The sequence below is a fragment of the Rhinatrema bivittatum genome, chromosome 5 (genome assembly GCF_901001135.1).
Source record: "Rhinatrema bivittatum chromosome 5, aRhiBiv1.1, whole genome shotgun sequence".
Lineage (NCBI taxonomy): Eukaryota > Metazoa > Chordata > Amphibia > Gymnophiona > Rhinatrematidae > Rhinatrema > Rhinatrema bivittatum.
In genome coordinates this window covers 19750650-19773990 of record NC_042619.1, presented here as the reverse complement: position 1 = coordinate 19773990, position 23341 = coordinate 19750650, and the positions used below count along the sequence as shown (strand labels likewise).

The 23341-nt window shown below is 48.0% G+C and overlaps 1 protein-coding gene across 1 annotated transcript in view; it reads right to left on the bottom strand.

Annotated features, from left to right (window-relative positions):
- The window catches only part of P4HA3 (prolyl 4-hydroxylase subunit alpha 3), a 69091-nt gene that overhangs the window by 13863 nt on the left and 31887 nt on the right, over positions 1 to 23341 (bottom strand). The window contains exons 7-8 of the mRNA XM_029602102.1: positions 14984 to 15160; positions 7708 to 7772 (exon numbers count right to left, since the gene is read on the bottom strand). Of these exons, the coding sequence (XP_029457962.1) occupies positions 7708 to 7772; positions 14984 to 15160 (242 nt within the window). The remainder of the gene's footprint in view (positions 1 to 7707; positions 7773 to 14983; positions 15161 to 23341) is intronic.

Genomic DNA, 23341 nt, shown 5'->3' with positions numbered 1-23341 from the left:
CCTGATCTCCTCCTGCATTGACCTCTGCTTTGGATACTGATGCTGCCTGATCTGCACCTGCATTGACCTCTGCTTTGGATACTGACGCTGCCTGATCTGCACCTGCATTGACCTCTGCTTTGGATACTGACGCTGCCTGATCTCCACCCTTCCTGATCTCTGCTTTGGATACTGACGCTGCCTGATCTCCACCCTTCCTGATCTCTGATTTGGATACTGATGCTGCCTGATCTCCTCCTGCATTGACCTCTGCTTTGGATACTGATGCTGCCTGATCTGCACCTGCATTGACCTCTGCTTTGGATACTGACGCTGCCTGATCTCCACCCTTCCTGATCTCTGATTTGGATACTGACGCTGCCTGATCTCCACCCTTCCTGATCTCTGATTTGGATACTGATGCTGCCTGATCTCCGCCTGTCCTGACCTTGGCCTGGTATCCCACTCTATCTGCCCGATCTTAACAAGACCTTTGCCTAAGTCCTGCCAGCTTCAGAACCCAAAGGCTCAACCTGTGGGAGAAGAGGTTGGTACAGGTGAAGCCTAGATCTTGTCCCAGTCCCAGTAAGTCTGCCTACTGTTGGTGGGAGCCCAGCTGGTTCTCTAGCTGAGCAGCACCAATTCCATCACAGCTATGGGGTAGATTTTAAAAGGTTGCGCGCGGGCGTACATGTTCGCGCGCTACCTGGCGTGCACACATGTACACCTGATTTTATAACTTGCGTGCGCAAGTTATAAAATCCTGGGTCGGCGTGCACAAGGGGGTGCACAATTGAGCACCTTATGCGCGCCGAGCTGCGCAGCCTTCCCCCGTTCCCTCCCAGGCCGCTCTGAAATCGGAGTGGCCTCGGAGGGAACTTCCCTACCCCTCCACCCCACCTTCCCTTCCCTTCCCCTACCTCCCCTGCCCTTTCCCCCTACCTTTTTTTACTTCTTTTTTTTTATATCCAAACTTACTTCAGCTGCGCGCACCGGCAGTTGGCCGGCACGCGATCCCCAGCCCAGCAGCCATGCAGAGGCCTCTGGCCGCACCCCCGCCCCTTTTGTAAAGCCCCGGGACTTACACGTGTCCCGGGGCTTTACGCGTGCCGCTGGGCCTTTTTAAAACAGGCCCGGCGCACGTAAGGCCGGTTACGCGCGTAAATCCTCTGAAAATCTGGCCCAAAGGGTTCACACTCCGTGACCTTGAGCAAAGTGTTGATCCGGGGTGGGAAATGGTTTTGTTTTCATTGTGCAGTCGAACTGGTTATAGTTACAATGTGATATTTATGCATCTTCTGGTTTGCTAAGTGAAGTTAGCCATAGGGCAATCAGAAGAAGGTTGACGTTGATGGACCCCTGCTTTTCTCCCAGTGTGGTCAGCCATATAAGCTATGACCTCCTTCCAGACAGTCTATTAGAAAAGTAACTGCTGGCCGTTGCCAATTACAATGCCCGCAACACTAACACGACACCGAAAATGAAAAAATATCAGTGTATGCAGCTTAACAACTTCAAGATGTTGCCTTCAGAGGCCCCTTCTCTCCAGCCCTCTCACTAATGGAATCCCTCTGTCCCTTCAATCCTTGCAGCCTGGTTTCTGGAAGTGAATAACAGAATGTATTACATAATGTAAAAGAAATCCCATTTTGTTGCAATACTTAGGTCTTACTGTGGCTTCCTTCCCTGGGTCCCTTTTATTTCGCTCTCCTCCTTTGATTTGTTGGTGGAGCAGAGCGAATTAACTCTTCCTTCCTGCGCCTGTGTGCAGTGCGATTCCCGGGGGGGGTCAGACCTGGATCACCACCTTCCTGGAAAGGCCTTTGCTTTTGGGCTTAAGGTAGGAATGCCGGAAATATATTCAAAGTGGCAAACAAAAATGCAGGATCCTCCGTGTTTCCTTGGATCCCGCAGCTTTTCCCTGCATAGGCTGAAGCCCCCTGACCCCCTCCCTATAGTGCCTGAAGGGGGAACCGGCTTTCGCATTCTCCGCTTTCGTGCGCAGTCATAACGCCATCCATAAAACACTACACACATAACACTCTCACCAACAGATTTATACCAAAAACTATCACAAAACAATTGTTACAATTACTGAACCAGCTGCATCTATATGGAACAACTTGCATGCCAACCAGCGTTTTGACCTTCAATTCCACTTCTCAGAATGATAATCACGTTTTCACCACCTATGAAGCACAAAAATCACAGCCTGTTTTTTTAAAAAAGGATTTTTTTACCTTTAAATCCTCAAACATTATCCATATATTCATTACTCAGCTCAAAACGCATTTCTATATAAATTGAGCCCCTCTCCTGCACAACCGACTTCATGTTTACAACGCAGAAAGCTTCTGTAATAATTTCTACAACCTCTGTTCCCCATCAAAAATTATGACAATTTTTTGTGGTAATTTTTGGTATAAATCTATTGGTGAGAGTGTTATGTGTGTAGTGTTTAGTGATGGCGTTATGATTTTAATATATGGGGTTAGTGGTTTGTTTTGAGATAATATGTGCTGGGTTTCATTATAGATGCAGCCATATAGGAGAAACGAGGGCCTCTTGCAGGGTGACTGATGATTAGACGGAAGGAGAATCGTTGGTCCAAGAAATGTGAAACATTTCAATATTGAAGGTCTACTTGTGAATTACAGACTGGGAGAATTGCAGTCAGTTGAAGATGTGGAAAGATTCCAGCACTGATGGCGATAGCATAAAACATCTATAGGAGTTGAGAAGAAACTGTTTGTGATTTAAGCCAATAAGGCATATAATATAACCATCAATAGAAACATAGAAACATAGAAATGACGGCAGAAGGAGACCAAATGGCCCATCTAGTCTGCCCCGCAAATTTTCTCTCTCATACTTATCTGTTTCTCTTAGCTCTTGGTTCTATTTCCCTTCCACCCCCACCTTTAATGTAGAGAGCAGTGATGGAGCTGCATCCAAGTGAAATATCAAGCTTGATTAGTTAGGGGTAGAAGCCGCCGCAATAAGCAATCTGCACCCATGTTTATTTGTTTTACCCAGACTGTTATACAGCCCTTATTGGTTGATTTTCTTCTCCCATGCCGTTGAAGCAGAGAGCTATGCTGGATATGCATCGAAAGTGAAGTATCAGGCACATTTGGTTTGGGGTAGTAACCGCCGTAACAAGCCAGCTACTCCCTGCTTTGCGAGTGCGAACCCTCTTTTCTGGATGTGTGAAGTATCAGTTTTTCTTCTCCCCTGCCGTTGAATCAGAGAACTATGCTGTATATGCATTGAAAGTGAAGTATCAGGCTTATTTGATTTGGGGTAGTAACCGCCGTAACAAGCCAGCTACTCCCCTCTTTGTGAGTGTGAATCCTTTTTTCCACATTTCCTCTTGCTGTTGAAGCAAGCATACAGCAAGAATACAGCAGTGAACACATGTTGGTTTAACCATTTCTTGCATGAAAGAGTTGTAAATGGCACATAAGCCATAAGGATGCATAAGATCATTTTCTGAAAAAACAACTTTGTATAAGCTTGCACAATAGGGTTTGTTATGAACAAGTAGTGTAACATTGTTTTGATATTGAAGAATGAATGGGTATGAGTGTGCATGTGCAGAAGTGTGTGTTGGTATGCCATTTTTTATGGTAAAGGTTATGTAAACATTTTTCGATGATAAAGTTTGTATGCGCTCTTTCTTTCTGCCTCAGGCACGTTTTAGAAGCGCGCAGAATACAGGTTTCTCGTGGCGTCTCCCCGGGCTTTCTCCTGGACCTCATCGCTTGTGTTAAGGAAGAGGTCATTCCAAAGGTCACACTTTGGACTCCCGTGGAGCCATAAAGCAGTGCTGACAGCGTTAGAAGAGACAAACTTCCACAAAGGACTACCGCAGAACTGGTTTTAAAGGCTATTACTGCACATAAGCACCGATCATTGTGGAAACAGCTTCTGGGTTGTTTTTTGGTTGGTTTTTTTTAATTCATTGGAGTGGGGGGTGTAGCCTAGTGGTTAGAGCAGCGAAACCAGGAGTCAAATCCCACCGCCATTCCTTGTGAACTTGGACAAGTCACTTCACCCTCTACTGCCTCAGTTACCAAATTTAGATTGTGAGGCCTCTGGGGATAGGGAATACAAACCTAATAAATACAAACTTGTACTTACTCCTCAGTTACAGGTGGGCTGGGATCTGGCACCATGAGCCTTCATTCACATCCGGCCTGTACGCAGCTAGCCCGGCCATTGCTGTGATGGACCTTGACCAGAGGTCACGTGAGCGTGGACCTGGAATCTGGGTGCTGGGCGCTAGGTGGGGGCTTCCCTTCCCTGGGGAGCTGTGGGTGCTGCCTCTGCAGTGATGCCAACCCCAGCTTGGGGAGCAGGGTCCTGGCCCAGTAACTGAGCCCAGGTCCTCTGTATTTTCCTGCCTTGAGCCAGCCCTTTACTGTTTTTGTAATACACCACGGAGCTGGAAGCTTGGGGGGTCACCTCATTGCACGTCCATATAAGGAGCTAAATTCCTCAGTGACATCAGAGGCCCAGATCCCACTGCCCTGCTTTTGGACTCAATTGCAAGCACTCCGCTAAAAAAAGACAATAAAACCTAAGGCGTATTAAAATGAATGCCATTCCCGACATCACAGCCTCCTCTGCTGATTACGGTACCCAAGTCTGATCTTTTTTTGTATCTGATTCAAAGGCTCCATTTCTAGTCAAAATATATGAAGATCTGTGCTTTCGGCAAATGCCGCAGAAATCCCCCAAAAATTGCAAGCACATCTGGAATTTTTTTTGTGAGGGGGGTGGGGAGGGAAAAGTCTGAATCCCGGTTAAAGTTGGCTCCGATTTTGAACGTAAATTTGGGGTTAAAATTCCAAAATCCAAAATTAAATTGGAACCGAATTAAAAGCGGTTTGACCATCCCTGCAGATAGGGATCTACCTGAGCAGAAAAGCTGCTTTTTAGTTACAGAAGTTATCAATCGGGTGCATCCATGCATCAAAACCAGGACTCTCCAGTCACATTTGCAATGTATTGTTTTGGCTAACTTTTGTGCAATTTAAACTTTAATAAAAGGGATTACTGCCCATAATCACTGATCATTGTGGAAACAGCTTCTGGGTTATGTTTTGGGGTTTTTTTTAAGTTCATTGGAGTGGGGGCATAGCCTAGTGGGGCACATGGGGCACATTTAAGACTAATCGGAGAAAGTTCTTTTTTACTCAACGCACAATTAAACTCTGGAATTTGTTGCCAGAGGATGTGGTTAGTGCAGTTAGTGTAGCTGTGTTTAAAAAAGGATTGGATAAGTTCTTGGAGGAGAAGTCCATTACCTGCTATTAAGTTCACTTTGAGAATAGCCACTGCCATTAGCAATGGTTACATGGAATAGACTTAGTTTTTGGGTAATTGCCAGGTTCTTGTGACTTGGATTGGCCACTGTTAGAAACAGGATGCTGGGCTTGATGGACCCTTGGTCTGACCCAGTATGGCAGGTTCTTATGTTCTTATGATTTAAGCAAAAACCAGGAGTCCCTGAACATGCTGCATGGCTTAACCAATGAATGTTATTTTCCATAGAGCTAACCCTCTCAGTACAGAACCTCGGCCATTCCCGCTCACCGGTGCGTGACAAAAGTGATATTGATAGGACCAGCACAGTACTACACTGCTAGTGCAGAACACGTTTCTTAGAAACTGTATAATATAATTTCCAGTGAGAGTTTAGGACTGGCAGTGCAGCTTTTCAATGAGCATACAGAGCTTAGAAATGACGTTTCATTTTTGGAATTTAACTTGCAATTATATTTTCCAGTAGGAAAAAGGTCATGTATACAGCATGACATCTGTCACATTGATCGCAACTCTTCCACACTCAGGGCCGGATTTTAAGACCTAGGCGTGGGCGTAGATTTGAGCGCGCAACCCGGCGCGCACAAATCTACGCCCAATCTAGGGTCGGCGCGCGCAAGGGGGTGCGCACTTGTGCACCTTGCGCGAGCCGAGCCCTAGGGGAGCCCCAATGGCTTTCCCTGTTCCCTCCGAGGCCGCTCCGAAATCAGAGCGGCCTCGGAGGGAACTTTCCTTCCGACCCCCCCCACCTTCCTCTTCCTTCCCCTACCTAACCCGCACCCCAGCCCTACCTAAATCCCCCCAACCTTTATTATTTAAGTTGCGCCTGCCGGCCAAGTGCCAACACACTATCCCCAGGCCTAGCGGGTCTTCAGAGGCCTCTGACCACGCCCACGCCCTGCCCCTTTTTTCAACACCTGGGACATATGCGCGTCCCGGGGCTTGCGCGCGTCGCCGAGCCTATGCAAAATAGGCTCGGCGCACATAACCCCCCCTGCGCGCGTAAACCCAGACGGATTTACGCACGCAGGGCTTTCAAAATCTTCCCCTCAGCCTTTAGACATGACACCTACCAAATACAATGGGCTGAATTTTAAGACCTACGTGCGGCGTAGATTTGTGCGCGCAACCCGGCGCGCGCACAAATCTACGCCCGATTTTATAACACGCGCGCATGTTATAAAATCCGGGGTCGGCGCGCACAAGGGGTGGACACTTGGGGACCGGACTCGGATGGAACTTTCCTTCCACCTCCCCCAACCTTCCCCTCCCTTGCCTGCCCCCCAGTCCTATCTAAACCCCCCCCCCTTACCTTTGTTAAATAAGTTGCGCCTGCCTCTGAGCAGGCATAGGTTGTGCGCGCCGGCCGAGTGCCAGCGTGCGAACCCCCGGCACGGCCGCTGTGCTGGAGGCCTCTGTCCCGCCCCCGGACCGCCCCACCCCCGCCCCTTTTTTCAAGCCCCGGGACATACGTAATATACGCGCGTAACCCTTTGAAAATCTGCCCCAATGAGTCTATCAAAACCCAGTTCAGCCAAAACAAAGGAAGAAACATGCCCTGCATTAATATTACTTTTCAGTACCCAGCAATTCCCATGGGGAGCAGTACAGTGACTGCCTTTATCACAGAGACTGAAAGCCGTATCAATCTGTCTGTCCACCACATTCGCCTTCCCCTAGCTCAGAGTTTAAGGTCATGGGTTTTGCACGTATTGGAAGCTCTTTAGTGATGCACTCAAAGAGTTTTTAAACCCATGCAATTCTTCAGACTTCATTTCCAGTCTCCCAGAAACCTTTGGGAAAGGCATCCGTCTGTCTAGACCTTGGTCATATTCTTGTCTTGCCTAAGGTTAACTCTTCCATTCCAGCACTCTCCCCCATTCTGTCTAGCCAACCCATCAAGTTCATTGAAGGCTTTCGCCATAGAAACTCTAGTCCAAAAGGCTCATTAGTAATTTCTCATTCTCCATGCACCTAATCCGAACACTTCATGCATCCTGGGGATTTAAAAAAAATATTTTTTGAGAAGTGATTCTCTTGATCTGCCCCCACACTATTTCTAAAATCTTCGAACAAGCTGGTCAGTGCCACCACAAATATTAAATAAGAGCCCTCTTGGCCACAACTGCCCGCCAATGTTTTGTGCCACGATCTGTACTTAACTTATTAATTCTTTAGAGCTGTTTCCATGCTCTTGTCGTTGTGCCTCACTGTGCGACCTCGAATTGCCATTTTAACAGGCTCCAACCGAGGTCGTGCACTCTCGAGCGAAGCGGTGCCGTGCCAGGGGTGAGTGAGCCTGGATGTTGGTGTGGGCTGTGTGGCGCTGAATAAACAGCAGAAAACCCGGCCCGGCAAACATAGCTGCCAGCTTGCGCTCTGCGCAGCGCTCGTTACCTCTTGCTGATGCGGTACTCTGCCTCTACCTGCTTCTCCTCGGCGGCGACCACTGACCTCTTCAGCTGATGGAAGGAAACAAAGAAGAGGAGAGGAATAAGAGGGCATGAGACACAAGAAGTCTGATCCACCGTGGGGGGGGGGGGGGGGGGAATGCACCAAGCTCGTCTCGGCTCTGTCCATCTCCGACAGGATCGCTGGGGAGAAAGGCCTGGGCATTAGTCATTGATGCACCCCGGAGTCCTCCTATCCGTGCAGCCCTGGGGCACCGGAAAGCCGTGTATATGCCTGACATGGTATACAGTAACGAATATGCAAAAGAAAAGTGGGCAAAGCACACATCAAACGACAAAATGGCAAAGCAAATGAGGTGTGAAAAAAATACACATTGAATGCCCAATCAAATATCCATGAATTCAAATTTAATAAGGCCCACCAGGCTCCTGGTGGGCTCCAATCATGTGACTGTTTTGGGTGCCTTTTTACCCTTTGAAATCTTGTTCCTGTCTGGCTGGCTTTTTGCATGCTGTGGAACGGCTCTCAGACTGAATTATAGCTAAAGCTTTGCTAAGCCTTCTTTTGCTTTAGCTGGTCGCTGGCTGCCTAGGTTTCTCTCTCCTTATTTGTTTGCATTTGAAATGCAAACAAATATTAACTTATTAATTCTTTAGAGCTGTTTCCATGCTCTTGTCGTTGTGCCTCACTGTGCGACCTCGAATTGCCATTTTAACAGGCAATAAATATATCAAACGACAACATGGCAAAAGCAGTGAGGTGTGAAAAAAATACACATTGAAATGCCCAATCAAATATCCATGAATTCAAATTTAATAAGGCCCACCAGGCTCTTGGTTAGCTCCAATCATGTAAATATACAAATAAATCATGTAAATATAAATAAATCATGTAAATATACAAACGACAAATGTTGTTTGTATATTTACAATGAATGTAAATATACAAACGACAAATGTCGTTTGTATATTTACATTCATTGTAAATTTGTAAATTATTTTCTCTTGTTATGACCTTCTTGTTTTATCTATCCTCCTACTACCTTTTGGTTTACCCCCGCCCAGGTTCATTCTCCCTGTTGAAATGTATTTTCCAAACTTTCAGTTATTATGTGAACCGGTATGATGTCCCCACTAATACCGGTATATAAAAGTTTCGAAATAAATAAATAAATAAATTTGCAGAAGTTAAGTCCCTCCCGACACAGCTTGTGCGAAACGTGGTCCGTGTCGGGAGACCTACAGTTCTTGCGTCATAACATTTTTGGAGCCTGCTTGGCCTTCTTAAAGTTGGATTCACGGGTGTTTGATTGGGCAGTTCGAGCTGTATTTTTTTTCACACCTCATTGCTTTTGCCATTTTACAACAACATATGGTATATGACATAAATCGTTGAGACTCCAACCTGAAGTCCATGTTCCTAGGACTTTTCTGTGATTTGTCAGGAATTCTAGACTTGGGGGGTCAGCTGGAGCAGGGTTCTGGAGAGAGCTGTGGCTTGCGGTCCGAAGCAAGGACCATTCCTGCAATGAGCTGGACTGAGTTTTTGGGGGGGGGGGGGGGGGGGGGGGGGGGGGGGGGGGGGGGGGTTATAAAAATACAGGGAAAAAAAATCCCCAGGTAGTTGCAAGTGAAGGCTCTTGGCTCTGTAGCTCAACAGAAGCCGATGCCGACTGATCTGGATGTGCAAAGGAACAGTAAGAAACTGCCAGGCTAAAAAACAAAACAAAATAATATATATTTCCTAGGTCTCATGGTTTTCACCCAACTACTACACCTCCTCTTTTATTTTATTTTTTTTGCCCTAATGTGCATGCTAAATGTAATGCATAGGCACCTACATGTTGCATAACTGTTTCCAGACCTGTTGTGACTGATGAGAGCCCCTCTGGAAAAATCCCCACACTCAGGTTACATCAGCTGGCTTTCCTCAGCTTTTGCTGGGAATGATGTTCCCTGACTGAAGTTTCTTTAAAACCAAACAAACCAGATTTAACTCCCCTATCTGGCCATGGTCATAATGCAGCCATGCCCCCAGTAGGATTGGATGGCAGAATTGTAACCCCCCCCCATACTGCACAGGTTACCAGTCTGGGCCCAAAAGGTACCCTCCTCAGCTCATGGCTCACTCCCTAAACTTGGATCTTAGTTAGAAATAGAAATAAAAGGTGGTAGGGCAGGGGTTCCCAAACCTGTCCTGGGAAAACCCCCAAGCCAGTCAGATCTTCAGGACGTCGTCAATGAATATTCATGAGATACATTTGTTGGGAATTCTTAGGAAAGGAATGGAGAATGAAAAGGAGAATGTCCTCCTGCCTCTGCATCGCTCCGTCGTGCAACTGTACCGCGAGTACTGTGGGCAGTTCTGGTCCCTGCATTCCAAAAAAGATACAGCAAAACTAGAAAAGGTACAGAGAAGGGCGACCAAAATGTTAAAGGGGATGGAACGGCTCCCCTATGAGGAAAGGTTGAAGAAGTGAGGGCTGTTCAGCGTTTTTATCTGAATTCCCGAAAGCATGGAATAAATGGAGGGGGATCTCTGAGGGAGGGATGGGAATTGTCAGGGCTACATAAATTGGACGGATGGGGCAGACTGGACGGGGCTACTTGATCTTTTCCTGCCATCAGATTTCTAGGTTTCTATGACACTGGCCCCGTGTCTGCAGGAGATGATGTTTTCTTTAACGCTGCTCCTGCTGCCAGCTCGGCGGAGCACGGCAGGATCATTGGTCCACTGACAGCAGGGCATCAGATTACCCCCTACCCAATCCGATGTCTGAAACTGAGGTGGCAAACCATTTTTGGGGGAAGCACCCCATAGCAACGCCTGTGCATCTACAGTACACATTTCTATGTGCGTGGCAGGTATAATACATACACCTGCATGTATGCAGTACATATGCCATGCACATTTCTTGGGTCTGCACACCGCACAATCTCCTGAAGACTCTGGAACTTTTAGGGATGTAACTAGCACCGTGCAACATTGCTATAAAGGAGTGGCTTGTTAGAGCTGTGGGCTGAGAAGCAGGAAAACTGAATCCCATTTCCACAACAGACACTCCTTGTGACCGCGGACAAGTCACTTTCCCTCTCACTGCCTCCTGTGCCCGCTTAGGTATGAATTTTAAAAGCATTGCTCATGTTAAAAGGCCCAAAACTGCGAGTATCTGAGCCATGAGTGAGCAATGCATATTTTAAAAATTGCAAATTACGCACGTATCTGCGCGTGCACATGTAAAAAAATAAGAGGGCATGTCAGGGGGTGTTCTGGGGTGGAGTCAAGAATTACGCACGTAAATCTCTGTATTTTAAATCCAGCGGCCACAGTGCGCGGCGGGCTGTTAGCCACACATGTTACTTCTGCTCTTGATGAGGTGTAAGTCTGCATAAATATCTATTTAGGCCCAAAATGACCGGGTGAGGGGTCCGGATCAACTGGGGGGGGAGTGCAGGCTGAAGAACCAGAGGGGTCCGGATGACCTCGACACAGACAGGGCAAACTGGTGGCCTAATGAGTAAAACTGGAAACGTCCTTCTCGCGACACCTCCCTGCTTGCATTGAAGCCGACAAAGCCCTAAGGCAGATACGCGATGCATGTCTGCTCGAGTAACCGCTTAAAATTAGCAGCACGCATCATGTGCAGTAGGCATTATTTTAAATCGTACATACCTACTTGCACGTGCAATTTAAAATTCCTGCGTGTGGGTGCCCATGCACTCATTTTAAAATTACTGTCCCTGTTTGCAAGCTGTTTGGGGGGCATGGATTTTTTTGTACCTAAATTACTAACCAAGCTGTAAGCCCCCAGAAGCATTACTTGGAAAGATGGGCTAAGACACTCCCCCTCCCGCCAAAACAGCAATGGCTCGGCTTCGCCTTTGGCTAATTGCCCCCATTACAGAGGCCCTGCTTTTGAGGATGTAAGGGACGCAGTACAATGCCCCAGCCTCGGGATTGGAGAGGGCCGGTGCCTGCAGACGATGGACGTGCCAAGAGAAATGGGGAAAATCCGGCAAGCAGAGCGCTAACCGGAGTGAACGGTTAGAGAGCCTGCCAGCAAGCAGGAATCCGTTCCACGAAAAATCCTGTTTGCCGTCAGCTCTAATGCAGTAGCTCGGGCTTGCACGAGCCAGAATGTGAGAAATGAGGTAGGCCCGCAACCGAGACGTTAGCGGCCTAGACCAGACAATCCCAGACAGCGAGAAGCGGGAACCGCCTGAATCGTCGTCGACAGGAAGCTTTAGCTCCTAAGGACCAGAAAGAACATTTCATTGCAGAACAACTGGCCAGGCTATCCCTGCTAGACTGCACTCGTATATTCCAGAAGGGCCATAAGAACATAAGAACCTGCCATACTGGGTCAGACCAAGGGTCCATCAAGCCCAGCATCCTGTTTCCAACAGTGGCCAATCCAGGCCACAAGAACCTGGCAAGTACCCAAAAACTAAGTCTATTCCATGTTACCATTGCTAATGGCAGTGGCTATTCTCTAAGTGAACTTAATAGCAGGTAATGGACTTCTCCTCCAAGAACTTATCCAATCCTTTTTTAAACACAGCTATACTAACTGCACTAACCACATCCTCTGGCAACAAATTCCAGAGTTTAATTATGCGTTGAGTAAAAAAGAACTTTCTCCGATTAGTTTTAAATGTGCCCCATGCTAACTTCATGGAGTGCCCCCTAGTCTTTCTATTATCCGAAAGAGTAAATAACCTATTCACATCTACCCGTTCTAGACCTCTCATGATTTTAAACACCTGTATCATATCCCCCCTCAGTCGTCTCTTCTCCAAGCTGAAAAGACCAAACCTCTTTAGTCTTTCCTCATAGGGGAGTTGTTCCATTCCCCTTATCATTTTGGCCAGGGTTTGTTCTGCTCCTAAGGCAGCTGCTTGGAGCTGCTCTGTGCAAACACCGTCAGCTCTTATTTCCTGCAGATGTGCACGGTCTGCTTTCTGGTTTACTTAGTCATAAAACATACACACCAATTATTCGGTTTTTCACCCGCCCTGCTCCCCCCGCGGCCAGGTCACCGGATTTCGCTCTGGGATTAGACAGCATCAGGAGCGACCAGGGGGAGGTGGAAAATTTGGCACCAGCTGGGATGATGTCAGAGAACATTTTTCTACATTCGTGGAAGATGGATTTTGGAAGCTTGCCTTACCCTTTCAAAACATAGGAGGCTGATATTGAAAGGCTTTGCCTGAGTAACTTTTGGAGTTATCAGGACAAAAATAACTGAGATTTGAACATTTCCCCTCCCCCCCCTGCTAAACTTTATCCCTGCAAACATAATGTTGGGAATTATTAGAAAGGGAATGGTGAATAAAACGGAAAATGTCATAATGCCTCTGTATCGCTCCATGGTGAGACCGCACCTTGAATACTGTGTACAATTCTGGTCGCCGCATCTCAAAAAAGATATAATTGCGATGGAGAAGGTACAGAGAAGGACAACCAAAATGATAATGGGGATGGAACAGCTCCCCTATGAGGAAAGACTAAAGAGGTTAGGACTTTTCAGCTTGGAGAAGAGACGGCTGAGGGGGGATATGATAGAGGTGTTTAAAATCATGAGAGGTCTAGAACGGGTAGATGTGAATCGGTTATTTACTCTTTCGGATAATAGAAAGACTAGGGGGCACTCCATGAAGTTAGCATGGGGCACATTTAAAACTAATCGGAGAAAGTTCTTTTTTACTCAACGCACAATAAATCTCTGGAATTTGTTGCCAGAGAATGTGGTTAGTGCAGTTAGTATAGCTGTGTTTAAAAAAGGATTGGATAAGTTCTTGGAGGAGAAGTCCATTACCTGCTATTAAGTTCACTTAGAGAACAGCCACTGCCATTAGCAATGGTTACATGGAATAGACTTAGTTTTTGGGTACTTGCCAGGTTCTTATGGCCTGGTTTGGCCTCTGTTGGAAACAGGACGCTGGGCTTGATGGACCCTTGGTCTGACCCAGTATGGCATTTTCTTATGTTCTTATGTCTAGCCAGATATAAAGAAACGGCGGTGAAGGTTGCGCTGTGCCGGGGGATTTGTTAAATTTATAGCCGGTGAGCTCCAAGGCTCCACGCAACCCGGCTCCTGTTAGCTAGGGTTAGTCTGGATGGAAAAGAACCTGGGCAGACTCCTCCTGGTAGGCGCCGCTGAACCCGGGCAGCTTTCCTGCTCACCCACCTCGATGCATAAAGCCCCCGGGCCACCTCCACGTTGACACGCCTCCCCCCCCCCCCCCCCCCCCCCGCAGCGTTTGCCGATTCTGCCTGGTAGCTGTGCTCTCCTGGGCTCCTACGAGATCGAGGTCCCCAAACGTGTATATTGTATTAATTTTCTTACTGTCCTCCACCCTGACCTATGGAAGTGTGGACAGATATATTGAATAAATGAATTCATTCCTCCTGCAGAAAGAACCGGATTATAGACTCAGCCTCATAAAACCACGCATAAACGACGAGAGACAGACAGATCTGTCTTTACCTCAGGCTGAGATGCCTGATCAACATGGATGCCTGTAAAATCAAAGGCTGCATTCATCTTTCCTCCCTGGCATAGAAAATCTAGCACTTCACCCACCCCTCAGTCCTCTGCCATCCTCTTTCAAACTGGCTTTGTTTCAACCTGGGTTATGCAGATGGAGAATCCACAGATCCAAGTTAGATTCAGATTTCTGGAAAACATTACGACCAAATGGTGGTGGCTTTGAACAGCTTGTGGTGCCTGCAAAGGTGCTCGCGTGGCCTTCACCTGTGCGAGCCTCGTAGCACCGGGCTGGTTTCCCTCTGAGAACTGCCTCTAAGGTTTGCACGGTGCAAGCGGGCAAGTACATTAGCACCTGCTAATTCTGGAGGTGGCTGATAGGGTGGGGAAGTGTGTGGGAGGCCCAAGAGGAGTATGCAGTTTAAAATGGTAATATATATATATATACAGTGCACTATAGGGTGGGGACGTGTGTGGGAGGCCCAAGAGGAGTATGCAGTTTAAAATGGTAATATATATATATATATATATATATATATACAGTGCACTTGTATATGCCCGTGAGAACGTCTCCCTTACACCTGGCTTAAACGTACGCGTGAAGGTGGGCAATTTTCAGCCGTTGCATTCTGCCTGGGTAAATCACTCTGAGGATCGTCTTCGCCCAGGCCGTCTGATCTCACGGCGGTGAAAGGTTAAGCGTCTGAGCGTCCTCCCCACAAGACTTGATTCCGTTTCTACGTGAGGCTCTGGAAAGCTCTGGAGTCTTACCCAGGGAGCTGCTATCTCCTTGATCCTGGCTGCCTCCGGCTCGCTGATGAAATCATGGTACAGGACCACGTGTGGGTGAAGGCTGACGATCTCCCTTCTCATGGGCTGCAGGACCAGGTAAGGGCTGTTGTTGGTCTCGTAGGAGCAGAGCAGGCTTGGGATCCGATAGTGCGTCGGCTGAAACCAGAAGAACAATATCAGGAGGAGGTGAAGGCACGCAATCCGAATCTCTGCCAATTAAGCTCTCATTCTGCGCAACCTTTGGAATCATTATTTTTTGGGGGTGGGGGAGGGGGGTTCAGCTGTTTCCGCCAGCTCCTTTTGCCTTCCAGGCTGGGATCTGGGCCCGTAAGCCTTCTTCATGTACAACTATCCTGGGATTCCTCCCCCTATTTTGTACCCTCGCCCAGCTCGCTTATCCTAGTCACCGCAGCAACGACCCTCGGCCGCAGCTGTGCACCAGGGCACTTTCTGGAGCCCTGAACGCACGGGCCCTGAATCCGTCCACTAGGCGTCACTGCTGTGCGATGACTGGGACTCTCCTTCCCGCCTGTGAGCGCTGCCTCCGCAGCATCCTCAGCCCTGGCTGACCCGGGGAGCCAAAGACCCAATGCACAGCCCCGTCACTGAGTTACCAGGCCACCCCCCGTGCAGAATAGGTTACACAAAACCAACAAGGCTTTCAATTGCTATTCTCTGGCCGGCCAGCAGGCGTCGCCCTCCTTCTGCTGGAAGCTGGTTGGGAGTGCACCTGGATAGCCGACCACAAGAGCAAGATTTCCTCATAGGGTATTTAACTCATCATTTACGCTTTGTAACATTATTTCTCCAAATGTTTCTCCATGCACGACTCTATCACGGCTTTAACTTACTGCAAACCTTTCCTTCTTGTGTGCATCAGCATGAGATTCTTGGGGTATAACTCCCAACATGCCCCAAACAGCATCTAGTGGCCTTATGATCTGAGCAGGTAGTGGGGAGCAGGGGGGATTTTTCTTTGTCACCTCAGAGGATGCAGATGCATGAATACACTGTACCCACAGACCAGGCAAACTCTCTAAGGCAAGGGTGGCCAACTCCAGCCCTCGAGAGTCACAAACAATGAATTTGCATGAGACAAATGTGGATACAACGGGTGCAGTGCATGCAAATCTTTCTCATGCATATTCATTGCAGATATCCTGCAATGAATATGCATGAGACAAATGTGGATACAACGGGTGCAGTGCATGCAAATCTTTCTCATGCATATTCATTGCAGATATCCTGCAAAGTGGGCCTCTTTGTGGCTCCGAGGACCGGAGTTAGCCGCCTCTGCACTCGGGAGTTTGCCTTTGACAATCTGGAGGCCGGCAGGGAAAATTAGGCACTTTTATATCCATGATCTCTGCTAGTGTAAAATACATGAAAGGAAATTACGCCCGGGGATTTCAGAATGAAAGCCCTGCATGTACTTTACTTTCTATTCGGCACAACTAAAAATACCCATGCTCTCCTACTTTTAGCTGCATAAAAAGAGGGCAATTTTGAAAACTTTTTATGTGGTAAATAGAAATACATGTTTACCCAGGTAAAAGCTTTTGAAAATTGCTGCCTAGTGATCCCAGGAAGTCCTAAAGCATGGATTATGTAACACCCGCCAGGAGCCCGGGCACAAGCAAGCAGCACACAATGATCAGTCTTCAGGGAGTGATGAAGAGGAGTCTCCTTCACCATCTCCTCATGCTGGAGGCGTCTCCTCCGCCATTTTATTTTATGAGTTTCCCTCACTATTGTTATCACAAATAATCATTTCTATAGTGCTTCTTAATGGATGTAGCACTACAGATAGCAGTTCCTTCTCCATAGAGCTTACAATCAAGTCAAGACATACAGAAAAAAATATGCCATCTCATGAGAAAAGCCTTCCTTACATGTTAGCATATAAAAGGACTCTCCCTCACATCTTGTCATATTAGCACAGTCTCCCCCTGTAGTGTAGCTGCGGGTGGGCCTAGGTGGGTCATGGCCCACCCACTTTGAGCTCAGGCCCATCCAATCAGTGTTGCCTGGTGGCCCAAAACGAGGAGACCCTGTCGCAGGGCTGCAGCAGACAGGCCTGGAGTGCGACAGAGAAGCGGAAGAGGCCTGTGAGGACCCCATCCCACCGGCGGCCAAAGAAAGAAGACGTCTGAGAGGCTGCTGGTAGACCCCATTCTGCTGGTGACTAAGAAGAGGAGCAGGCCCGGGAATCCACTAGTGGAACTCATCCCACCACTGCACAAATAAAAAGCAAAAACATCACCGGGAAGGAGACTGTTCTCTCGCTCCTCTAAGTGTGCCCTCCCTGTGGCATTCAAAACACATGCGGCCAGTAGGTGCACTATGTTTTCTCGTGCATCACAAGATCAGCATAAAGGAAGTGCTAGCCCTGTGAGTTTGAATACTACAGGGCAGGCACACGAGGAGGAGAAGCAGCAGCAGAACGGGCTCCCTCTTCTGCTCCCAATGGGGAGTCTGCCTATGTTTTGCGTTAGTGTGTGAGTGAATGGGAACCTGCCTGGGTGCAAGTGTGTGTAAATGGTAGCCTGCCTGAAGATGTGTGTGTGTGTATGTGTGCATGAATGGGAGCCTGCTTGGGGGGATATGAATGAGAGCCTGCCTGGGTGTGTGTGTGAGAGAGAGAGTATGAGGGTATAAGAGCCTGTGTGTATGAGAGAGAATGTCAGAGTGAGAGCCTATGTGAGGGTGTGTATGGATGTGTAGGAGTGGGAGCTTCTGTTGAGAGATAGCATGTGAGAGTGAGAGCCTGTGTGTGTGAGAGAAGAGTTGCAGCCTGCATGTGAGAGGGAGAGCCTTGTGTGTCTGAGGATGAATGGGAAGAAGGATTATGGGCCGTCCTAAAAAAAGATGAGGGTGCATCCATTTTTACTGGAGTGGTTTACAGGCCTCCAACTCAAACGGAAAAGCTAAACAGAGATCTGGTCGAAGACATACAAAAGATGGGAAAGAAGGGAGAAGTGTTGATTGTTGGAGACTTTAATATGCCAGACATAGACTGGAGAATCCCTTCTGCAGAATCTACCAGAAGTAGAGAGATAGTGGATGGCCCTGCAAGGGGCTCTCTTCAAACAAATGGTAATGAAACCCACGAGAGAGGGAGCTATAATCGACTTAGTGCTCACTAACAAGGATAATGTCTCTAATGTCCGGGTGGGTGCCCACCTCAGCACCATTGATCATCAAACAGTATGGTTTCATATCACAAATAGGATATGGAGAAGTCACACAAACATTTTTGACTTTCAAAATACAGACTTTGTCGAAATGGGGACATACCTGGAGGTAGAACTAGAAGACGGAGAAAATGAGAGAGGTGGACTAAACTAAAGGGAGCAATTACAAAGGAAACAAATCTATATGTTAGAAAAGTAAACAAAAGTAAGAGAGATAAGAAACTGATCTGGTTCTCAAAGGAGGTGGATGACATAATAAAAACAAAAAGAACAGCATTCAAGAATTATAAAGGATCCCAAAAAGAGGAACACAGGGAAGAATATCTGGTGAAACTTAGGAACACGAAGAAAGTAATCAAGAAAGCAAAAAGTCTGGCAGAAGAAAGGATTGCCAAAGAGGTAAAGCGAGGTGATAAAATATTCTTCAGAAACATCAGGGAAAGAAGAAAGGTCCAAAGAGGTATAGTGAAATTGAAAGGAGACCAGGATCAATGTGTGGAGAGAGACAAAGAAATGGCGGAAATATTAAACAAATACTTTAGTTTGGTGTTCACTAAAGAAGACCCTGGAGAAGGACCATTGCTAGTTAACAAGACTGTGGATGGGGGTGGAGAAGACGAAACTCCATTTACAGTAGAGAATGTATGGGAAGAGCTGGGGAAACTGAAAGTGGAGAAAGCCATGGGGCCTGATGAGGTTCATCCTAGGATACAGAGGGAGCTCAGAGAGGTGCTAGCAGGTCTGCTGCATGACTTAGTCAATAGATCCCTAGAAACGGGAGTGGTGCTGAGTGATCAGAGAAGAGCGGTGGTGGTCCCGCTTCACAAGAGTGGGAGCAGAGAGGGGGCTGGAAACTACAGGCCAGTCAGCCTCACCTCGGTGGTGGGAAAATTAATGGAGACTCTGCTGAAGGAAAGGATAGTGAACTATCTACAATCTAGTGGGTTGCTTGATCCGAGGCAGTATGGATTCACCAGGGGAAGGTCCTGTCAGACGAATCTGATTGAATTTTTTGATTGGGTGACTAGAAAATTGGATCAGGGAAGAGTGCACAATGTAATTTACTTGGATTTTAGTAAAGCTTTTGATGTGATTTAAGGAAGGTTGAATGGTGAGTGAAGATATGGCAGCTGGGATTCAATGCCAAGAAGTGCAGAGTCATGCATCTGGGGTGCGGCAATCCACATAGAAGACTCATGAATAAAATGAGAAGCTTGGGAGTGAGCACCAAGGTGGTGGCATGGATTACAAACTGGATGATGGGTAGAAGACAGCACATGATGGTAAATGGAACCTGCTTTGAAGAGAAAACGGTGTTAAGTGGAGGGCCACAGGGATCGGTGTTGGGACCAATTTTGTTCAATATCTTTGTGAGCGACATTGTGGAAGGGATAGAAGGAATATTTGCAGATGATACTACGATCTGCAACAGAGTGGACATGCCGGAAGGCATAGTGAGAATGAGATGTGATTTAAGGAAGGTTGAATGGTGAGTGAAGATATGGCAGCTGGGATTCAATGCCAAGAAGTGCAGTCATGCATCTGGGGTGTGGCAATCCAAAAGAGCTGTATGTGATGGGGGGGTGAAAGGCTGTTATGCACAGAGCAAGAGAGAGACCTTGGGGTGATAGTGACTGATGATCTGAAGATGGTGAAGCAATGTGACAAGGCGATAACTAAAGCCAGAAGAAGGCTGGGCTGCATAAAGAGAAGAGTAACCAGTAAGAAAAAGGAGGTGATAATTCATTTGTACAGGTCCTTGGTGAGGCCTCACCTGGACTATTGTGTTCAGTTCTGGAGACCGTATCTCAAAAGGGACAGAGACAGGATGGAAGCGGTCCAGAGAAGGACAACCATAATGGTGTAGGGTCTGTATGAGAAGACCTATGAGGAGAGGCTGAAGGATCTGAATATGTATACACTTGAAGAGAGGGGGTACAGGGGAGATAATGATACAGACCTTCAGATACCTGAAAGGTTTTGATGATGCACAATCAATGACAAACCTTTTCCGTTGGAAAGAAATTGGTAGAACTAGGGTTCACGAAATGAAACTCCAGGGAGGACGTCTCAGAACCAATGTCAGGAAATATTTCTTCACAGAAAGGGTGATGGATGCCTGGAAGGCCCTTCCAGAGGAGGTGGTGAAGACAACAGTAAAAGATTTCAAAGGGACATGGGATAAACACTCTGGATCCCTAAAGGCTAGAGTATGGAAATGAGGAAAAGAGCGCACGGGATTAACTTGATGATGTGGCGGTTACTACCCTTAACCAATAAGCCTTCACACAATTGGTGCAACTCCATTATTGCTCTCTGCTTCATGGCAAGAGTTAATGGGGAACTGGACTCAAACAGCAATCAACAAGGGCCCTGAATTTGACAGACTGGGAAACTGATAATTATAAAGGTGGTTTGTATGGCCAGTAGTTACTACCATAAGCTTGCTGGGCAGACTGAATGATCCATTTGGTCCTTTTCTGCTGTCATTTCTATGTGAAAGAGTGCATGAGAGGGAGAGCCCGTGTGGGTGTATGAGGGAGGGAGGAAGGAAAGAAGACAAGAGGTGAGAGAAGAAACAGACGGGCGGATTTTCAAAGCCCTGCTCGCGTAAATCCGCCCGGATTTACGTGAGCAGGGCCTTGCGTGCCGGCACGCCTATTTTCCATAGGCTGCCGGCGCGTGCAGAACCCCGGGACGCGCGTAGGTCCCGGGGTTTTCGGAAGGGGGCGTGTCGGGGGCGGGGCCGAATGACGCAGCGTTTTGGGGGCGGGGCGCGGTTTTGGGCCGGAGTGTTCCGGGGGCGTGGCCGCGCCCTCCGGAACCGCCCCCGGGTCCGGTCTCGGCACGCCAGCAGCCCGCTGGCGCGCGTAGATTTAGGTCTCCCTCCGGGAGGCGTAAATCCATGGATAAAGGTAGGGGGGGGGGGTTTAGATAGGGCCGGGGGGGTGGGTTAGGTAGAGGAAGGGAGGGGAGAGCGAAAGAGCGTTCCCTCCGAGGCCGCTCCGATTTCGGAGCGGCCTCGGAGGGAACGGAGGCAGGCTGTGCGGCTCGGCGCGGGCCGGCTGCCCAAAATCGGCAGCCTTGTGCGCGCCGATCCAGGATTTTAGAAGATACGCGCGGCTACGCGCGTATCTTATAAAATCCAGCGTACTTTTGTTTGCTCCTGCTGCGCAAACAAAAGTACGCGATCGTGCAGTTTTTCAAAATCTACCCCAGAGAGAATAAAAGAGACCCTGAAAAAGAAATAAGAAAAAGACAGACAAGGGGGAAAAAGAGACTGGGACCATCTGATAAGAAAAATAGGATCAGACAACAAAGGTAAAAAAAAAAGTATTTTGCCTTTCATCAATTGGAATATTCCAAAAATCTAACAGGTCAATACAGTAAAGTGCGGCCACGGTTACCCCGCTCCTAACCCGCTTTCTACTCACTTTCCAGCCGCGTTAGCCCTTCCTGCGATACACAATCCCCTTTAACCGATTCTTACCGCCTCTTTAAATCACCGGTTAACCCCTTCCGTCCGCGGCATGTATATCAGATGTAAACAATCGAATTAGCTATTCCCTCCCATACAGTAACGCGCGCCTCGACTATCACTATTTTACCCTGCCGTTTTGCCGCGCGTTTAACCTGCTAACTTACCGCCTACCCTTACCCCTGCGTTAGAGGCAGGGGTAAGGGTAGGTGGCAAACTTACCCCCAGCCCCCGCTCATCTGCCCTGGCCGCGTCAATGGGTGCTGGTCTCCGGGGCAGCCCCAGTCCTCTCCCCCCTCCTCCCGAAGCAACGAAAGCGGAAAAAATCGAAAAAGCCAAAAAAAAAAAAGTAGCAACGAAGTGGACGGTTCTCCTACGCTCGGGATTGCCAGTCCTCTCTCCCCTCCTCCCGAAGCAAGGCGCGTAAAGCAGCCTTGCTTTGGGAGGAGGGGAGAGAGGGCTGGCAGTGTAAAGCAGCGACTTACTTTTTTTGCAGCCTTCCTCCGGAGATGGACATCGGCGGAGGCGGATCGCGGCTCCCCTGCCTCCCGGCAAAGATGGATGCCTGCACGGGCGAAAGCGGCCCCTGTGCGTGCAATTGGGCCGCTCAAGACGTGACGTCACATGCCGTGACGCCAAACGTCGTGACGTCACGTCTTGAGCGGCCCAATTGCACGCACAGGGGCCGCTTTCGCCCGTGCAGGCATCCATCTTCGCCTCCGGGAGGCAGGGGAGCCGCGGTCGTCCTCGCCGATGTCCGTCTCCGGAGGAAGGCTGCGAAAAAAGTAAGTCGCTTCGTCGCTTTACACTGCCAGTCCTCTCCCCTCCTCCCGGAGCAAGGCTGCTTTACGCGCCTTGCTTCGTGAGGAGGGGAGAGAGGACTGGCAATCCCGAGCGTAGGAGAACCGTCCACTTCGTTGCATTTTTTTTTTTTTTTTGGCTTTTTCGATTTACACTGCCAGTCCTCTCTCCCCTCCTCCCGAAGGAAGGCTGCTTTTCGCGCCTTGCTTCGGGAGGAGGGGAGAGAGGACTGGCAATCTCGAGCATAGGAGAACTGTCCACTTCCTGGTACCTGTCATTTCAAATGTCATTTGAAATGACATTTGAAATGACAGATACCAGCGCGGCCGTGAAGCGTTAGGCCAGCGCACCCAGGATACTGTATAGCGCTCTATCCAGTAAAATGGGTTGCGCAGGCCTAACGCTTCACGGACGCTTCTTGGACGCGGCTTGCATTTGCAAGCAATTTAAATACAGTATCGAGCGGTAGGTGAGCCGGACTGTGCGTGCAGCAACTGCGGGTGCGCCCGGCACTAACGCAGCTCTTCCTACCGCTCCTTACTGTATCGGCCTGTAAATGAGGTTAGCGGTGCAAAAGTAAACTAATACCACAGAACAAAACTGCACCTAATTACAAATTGTACACAAAATTATTTTTTTTTATTTTAAGGAGGAAAAAGACTTCAGATGCCAAATACAAGTGAAACCTCACTGATTTGATAAAGGGCGAAATCATGAGTCTAAAAACTCCTCTTTTTTTGTGGTGCTGCGCCTATCCTGCTTGTTTGGCAAACAGACCTTCTTTTATTATCAGATCAATGTATGTTTTTTTAATTTTTAAATGTTTTTCAATAACATAAAAAACAATTCTGGAAGCAATGTAGT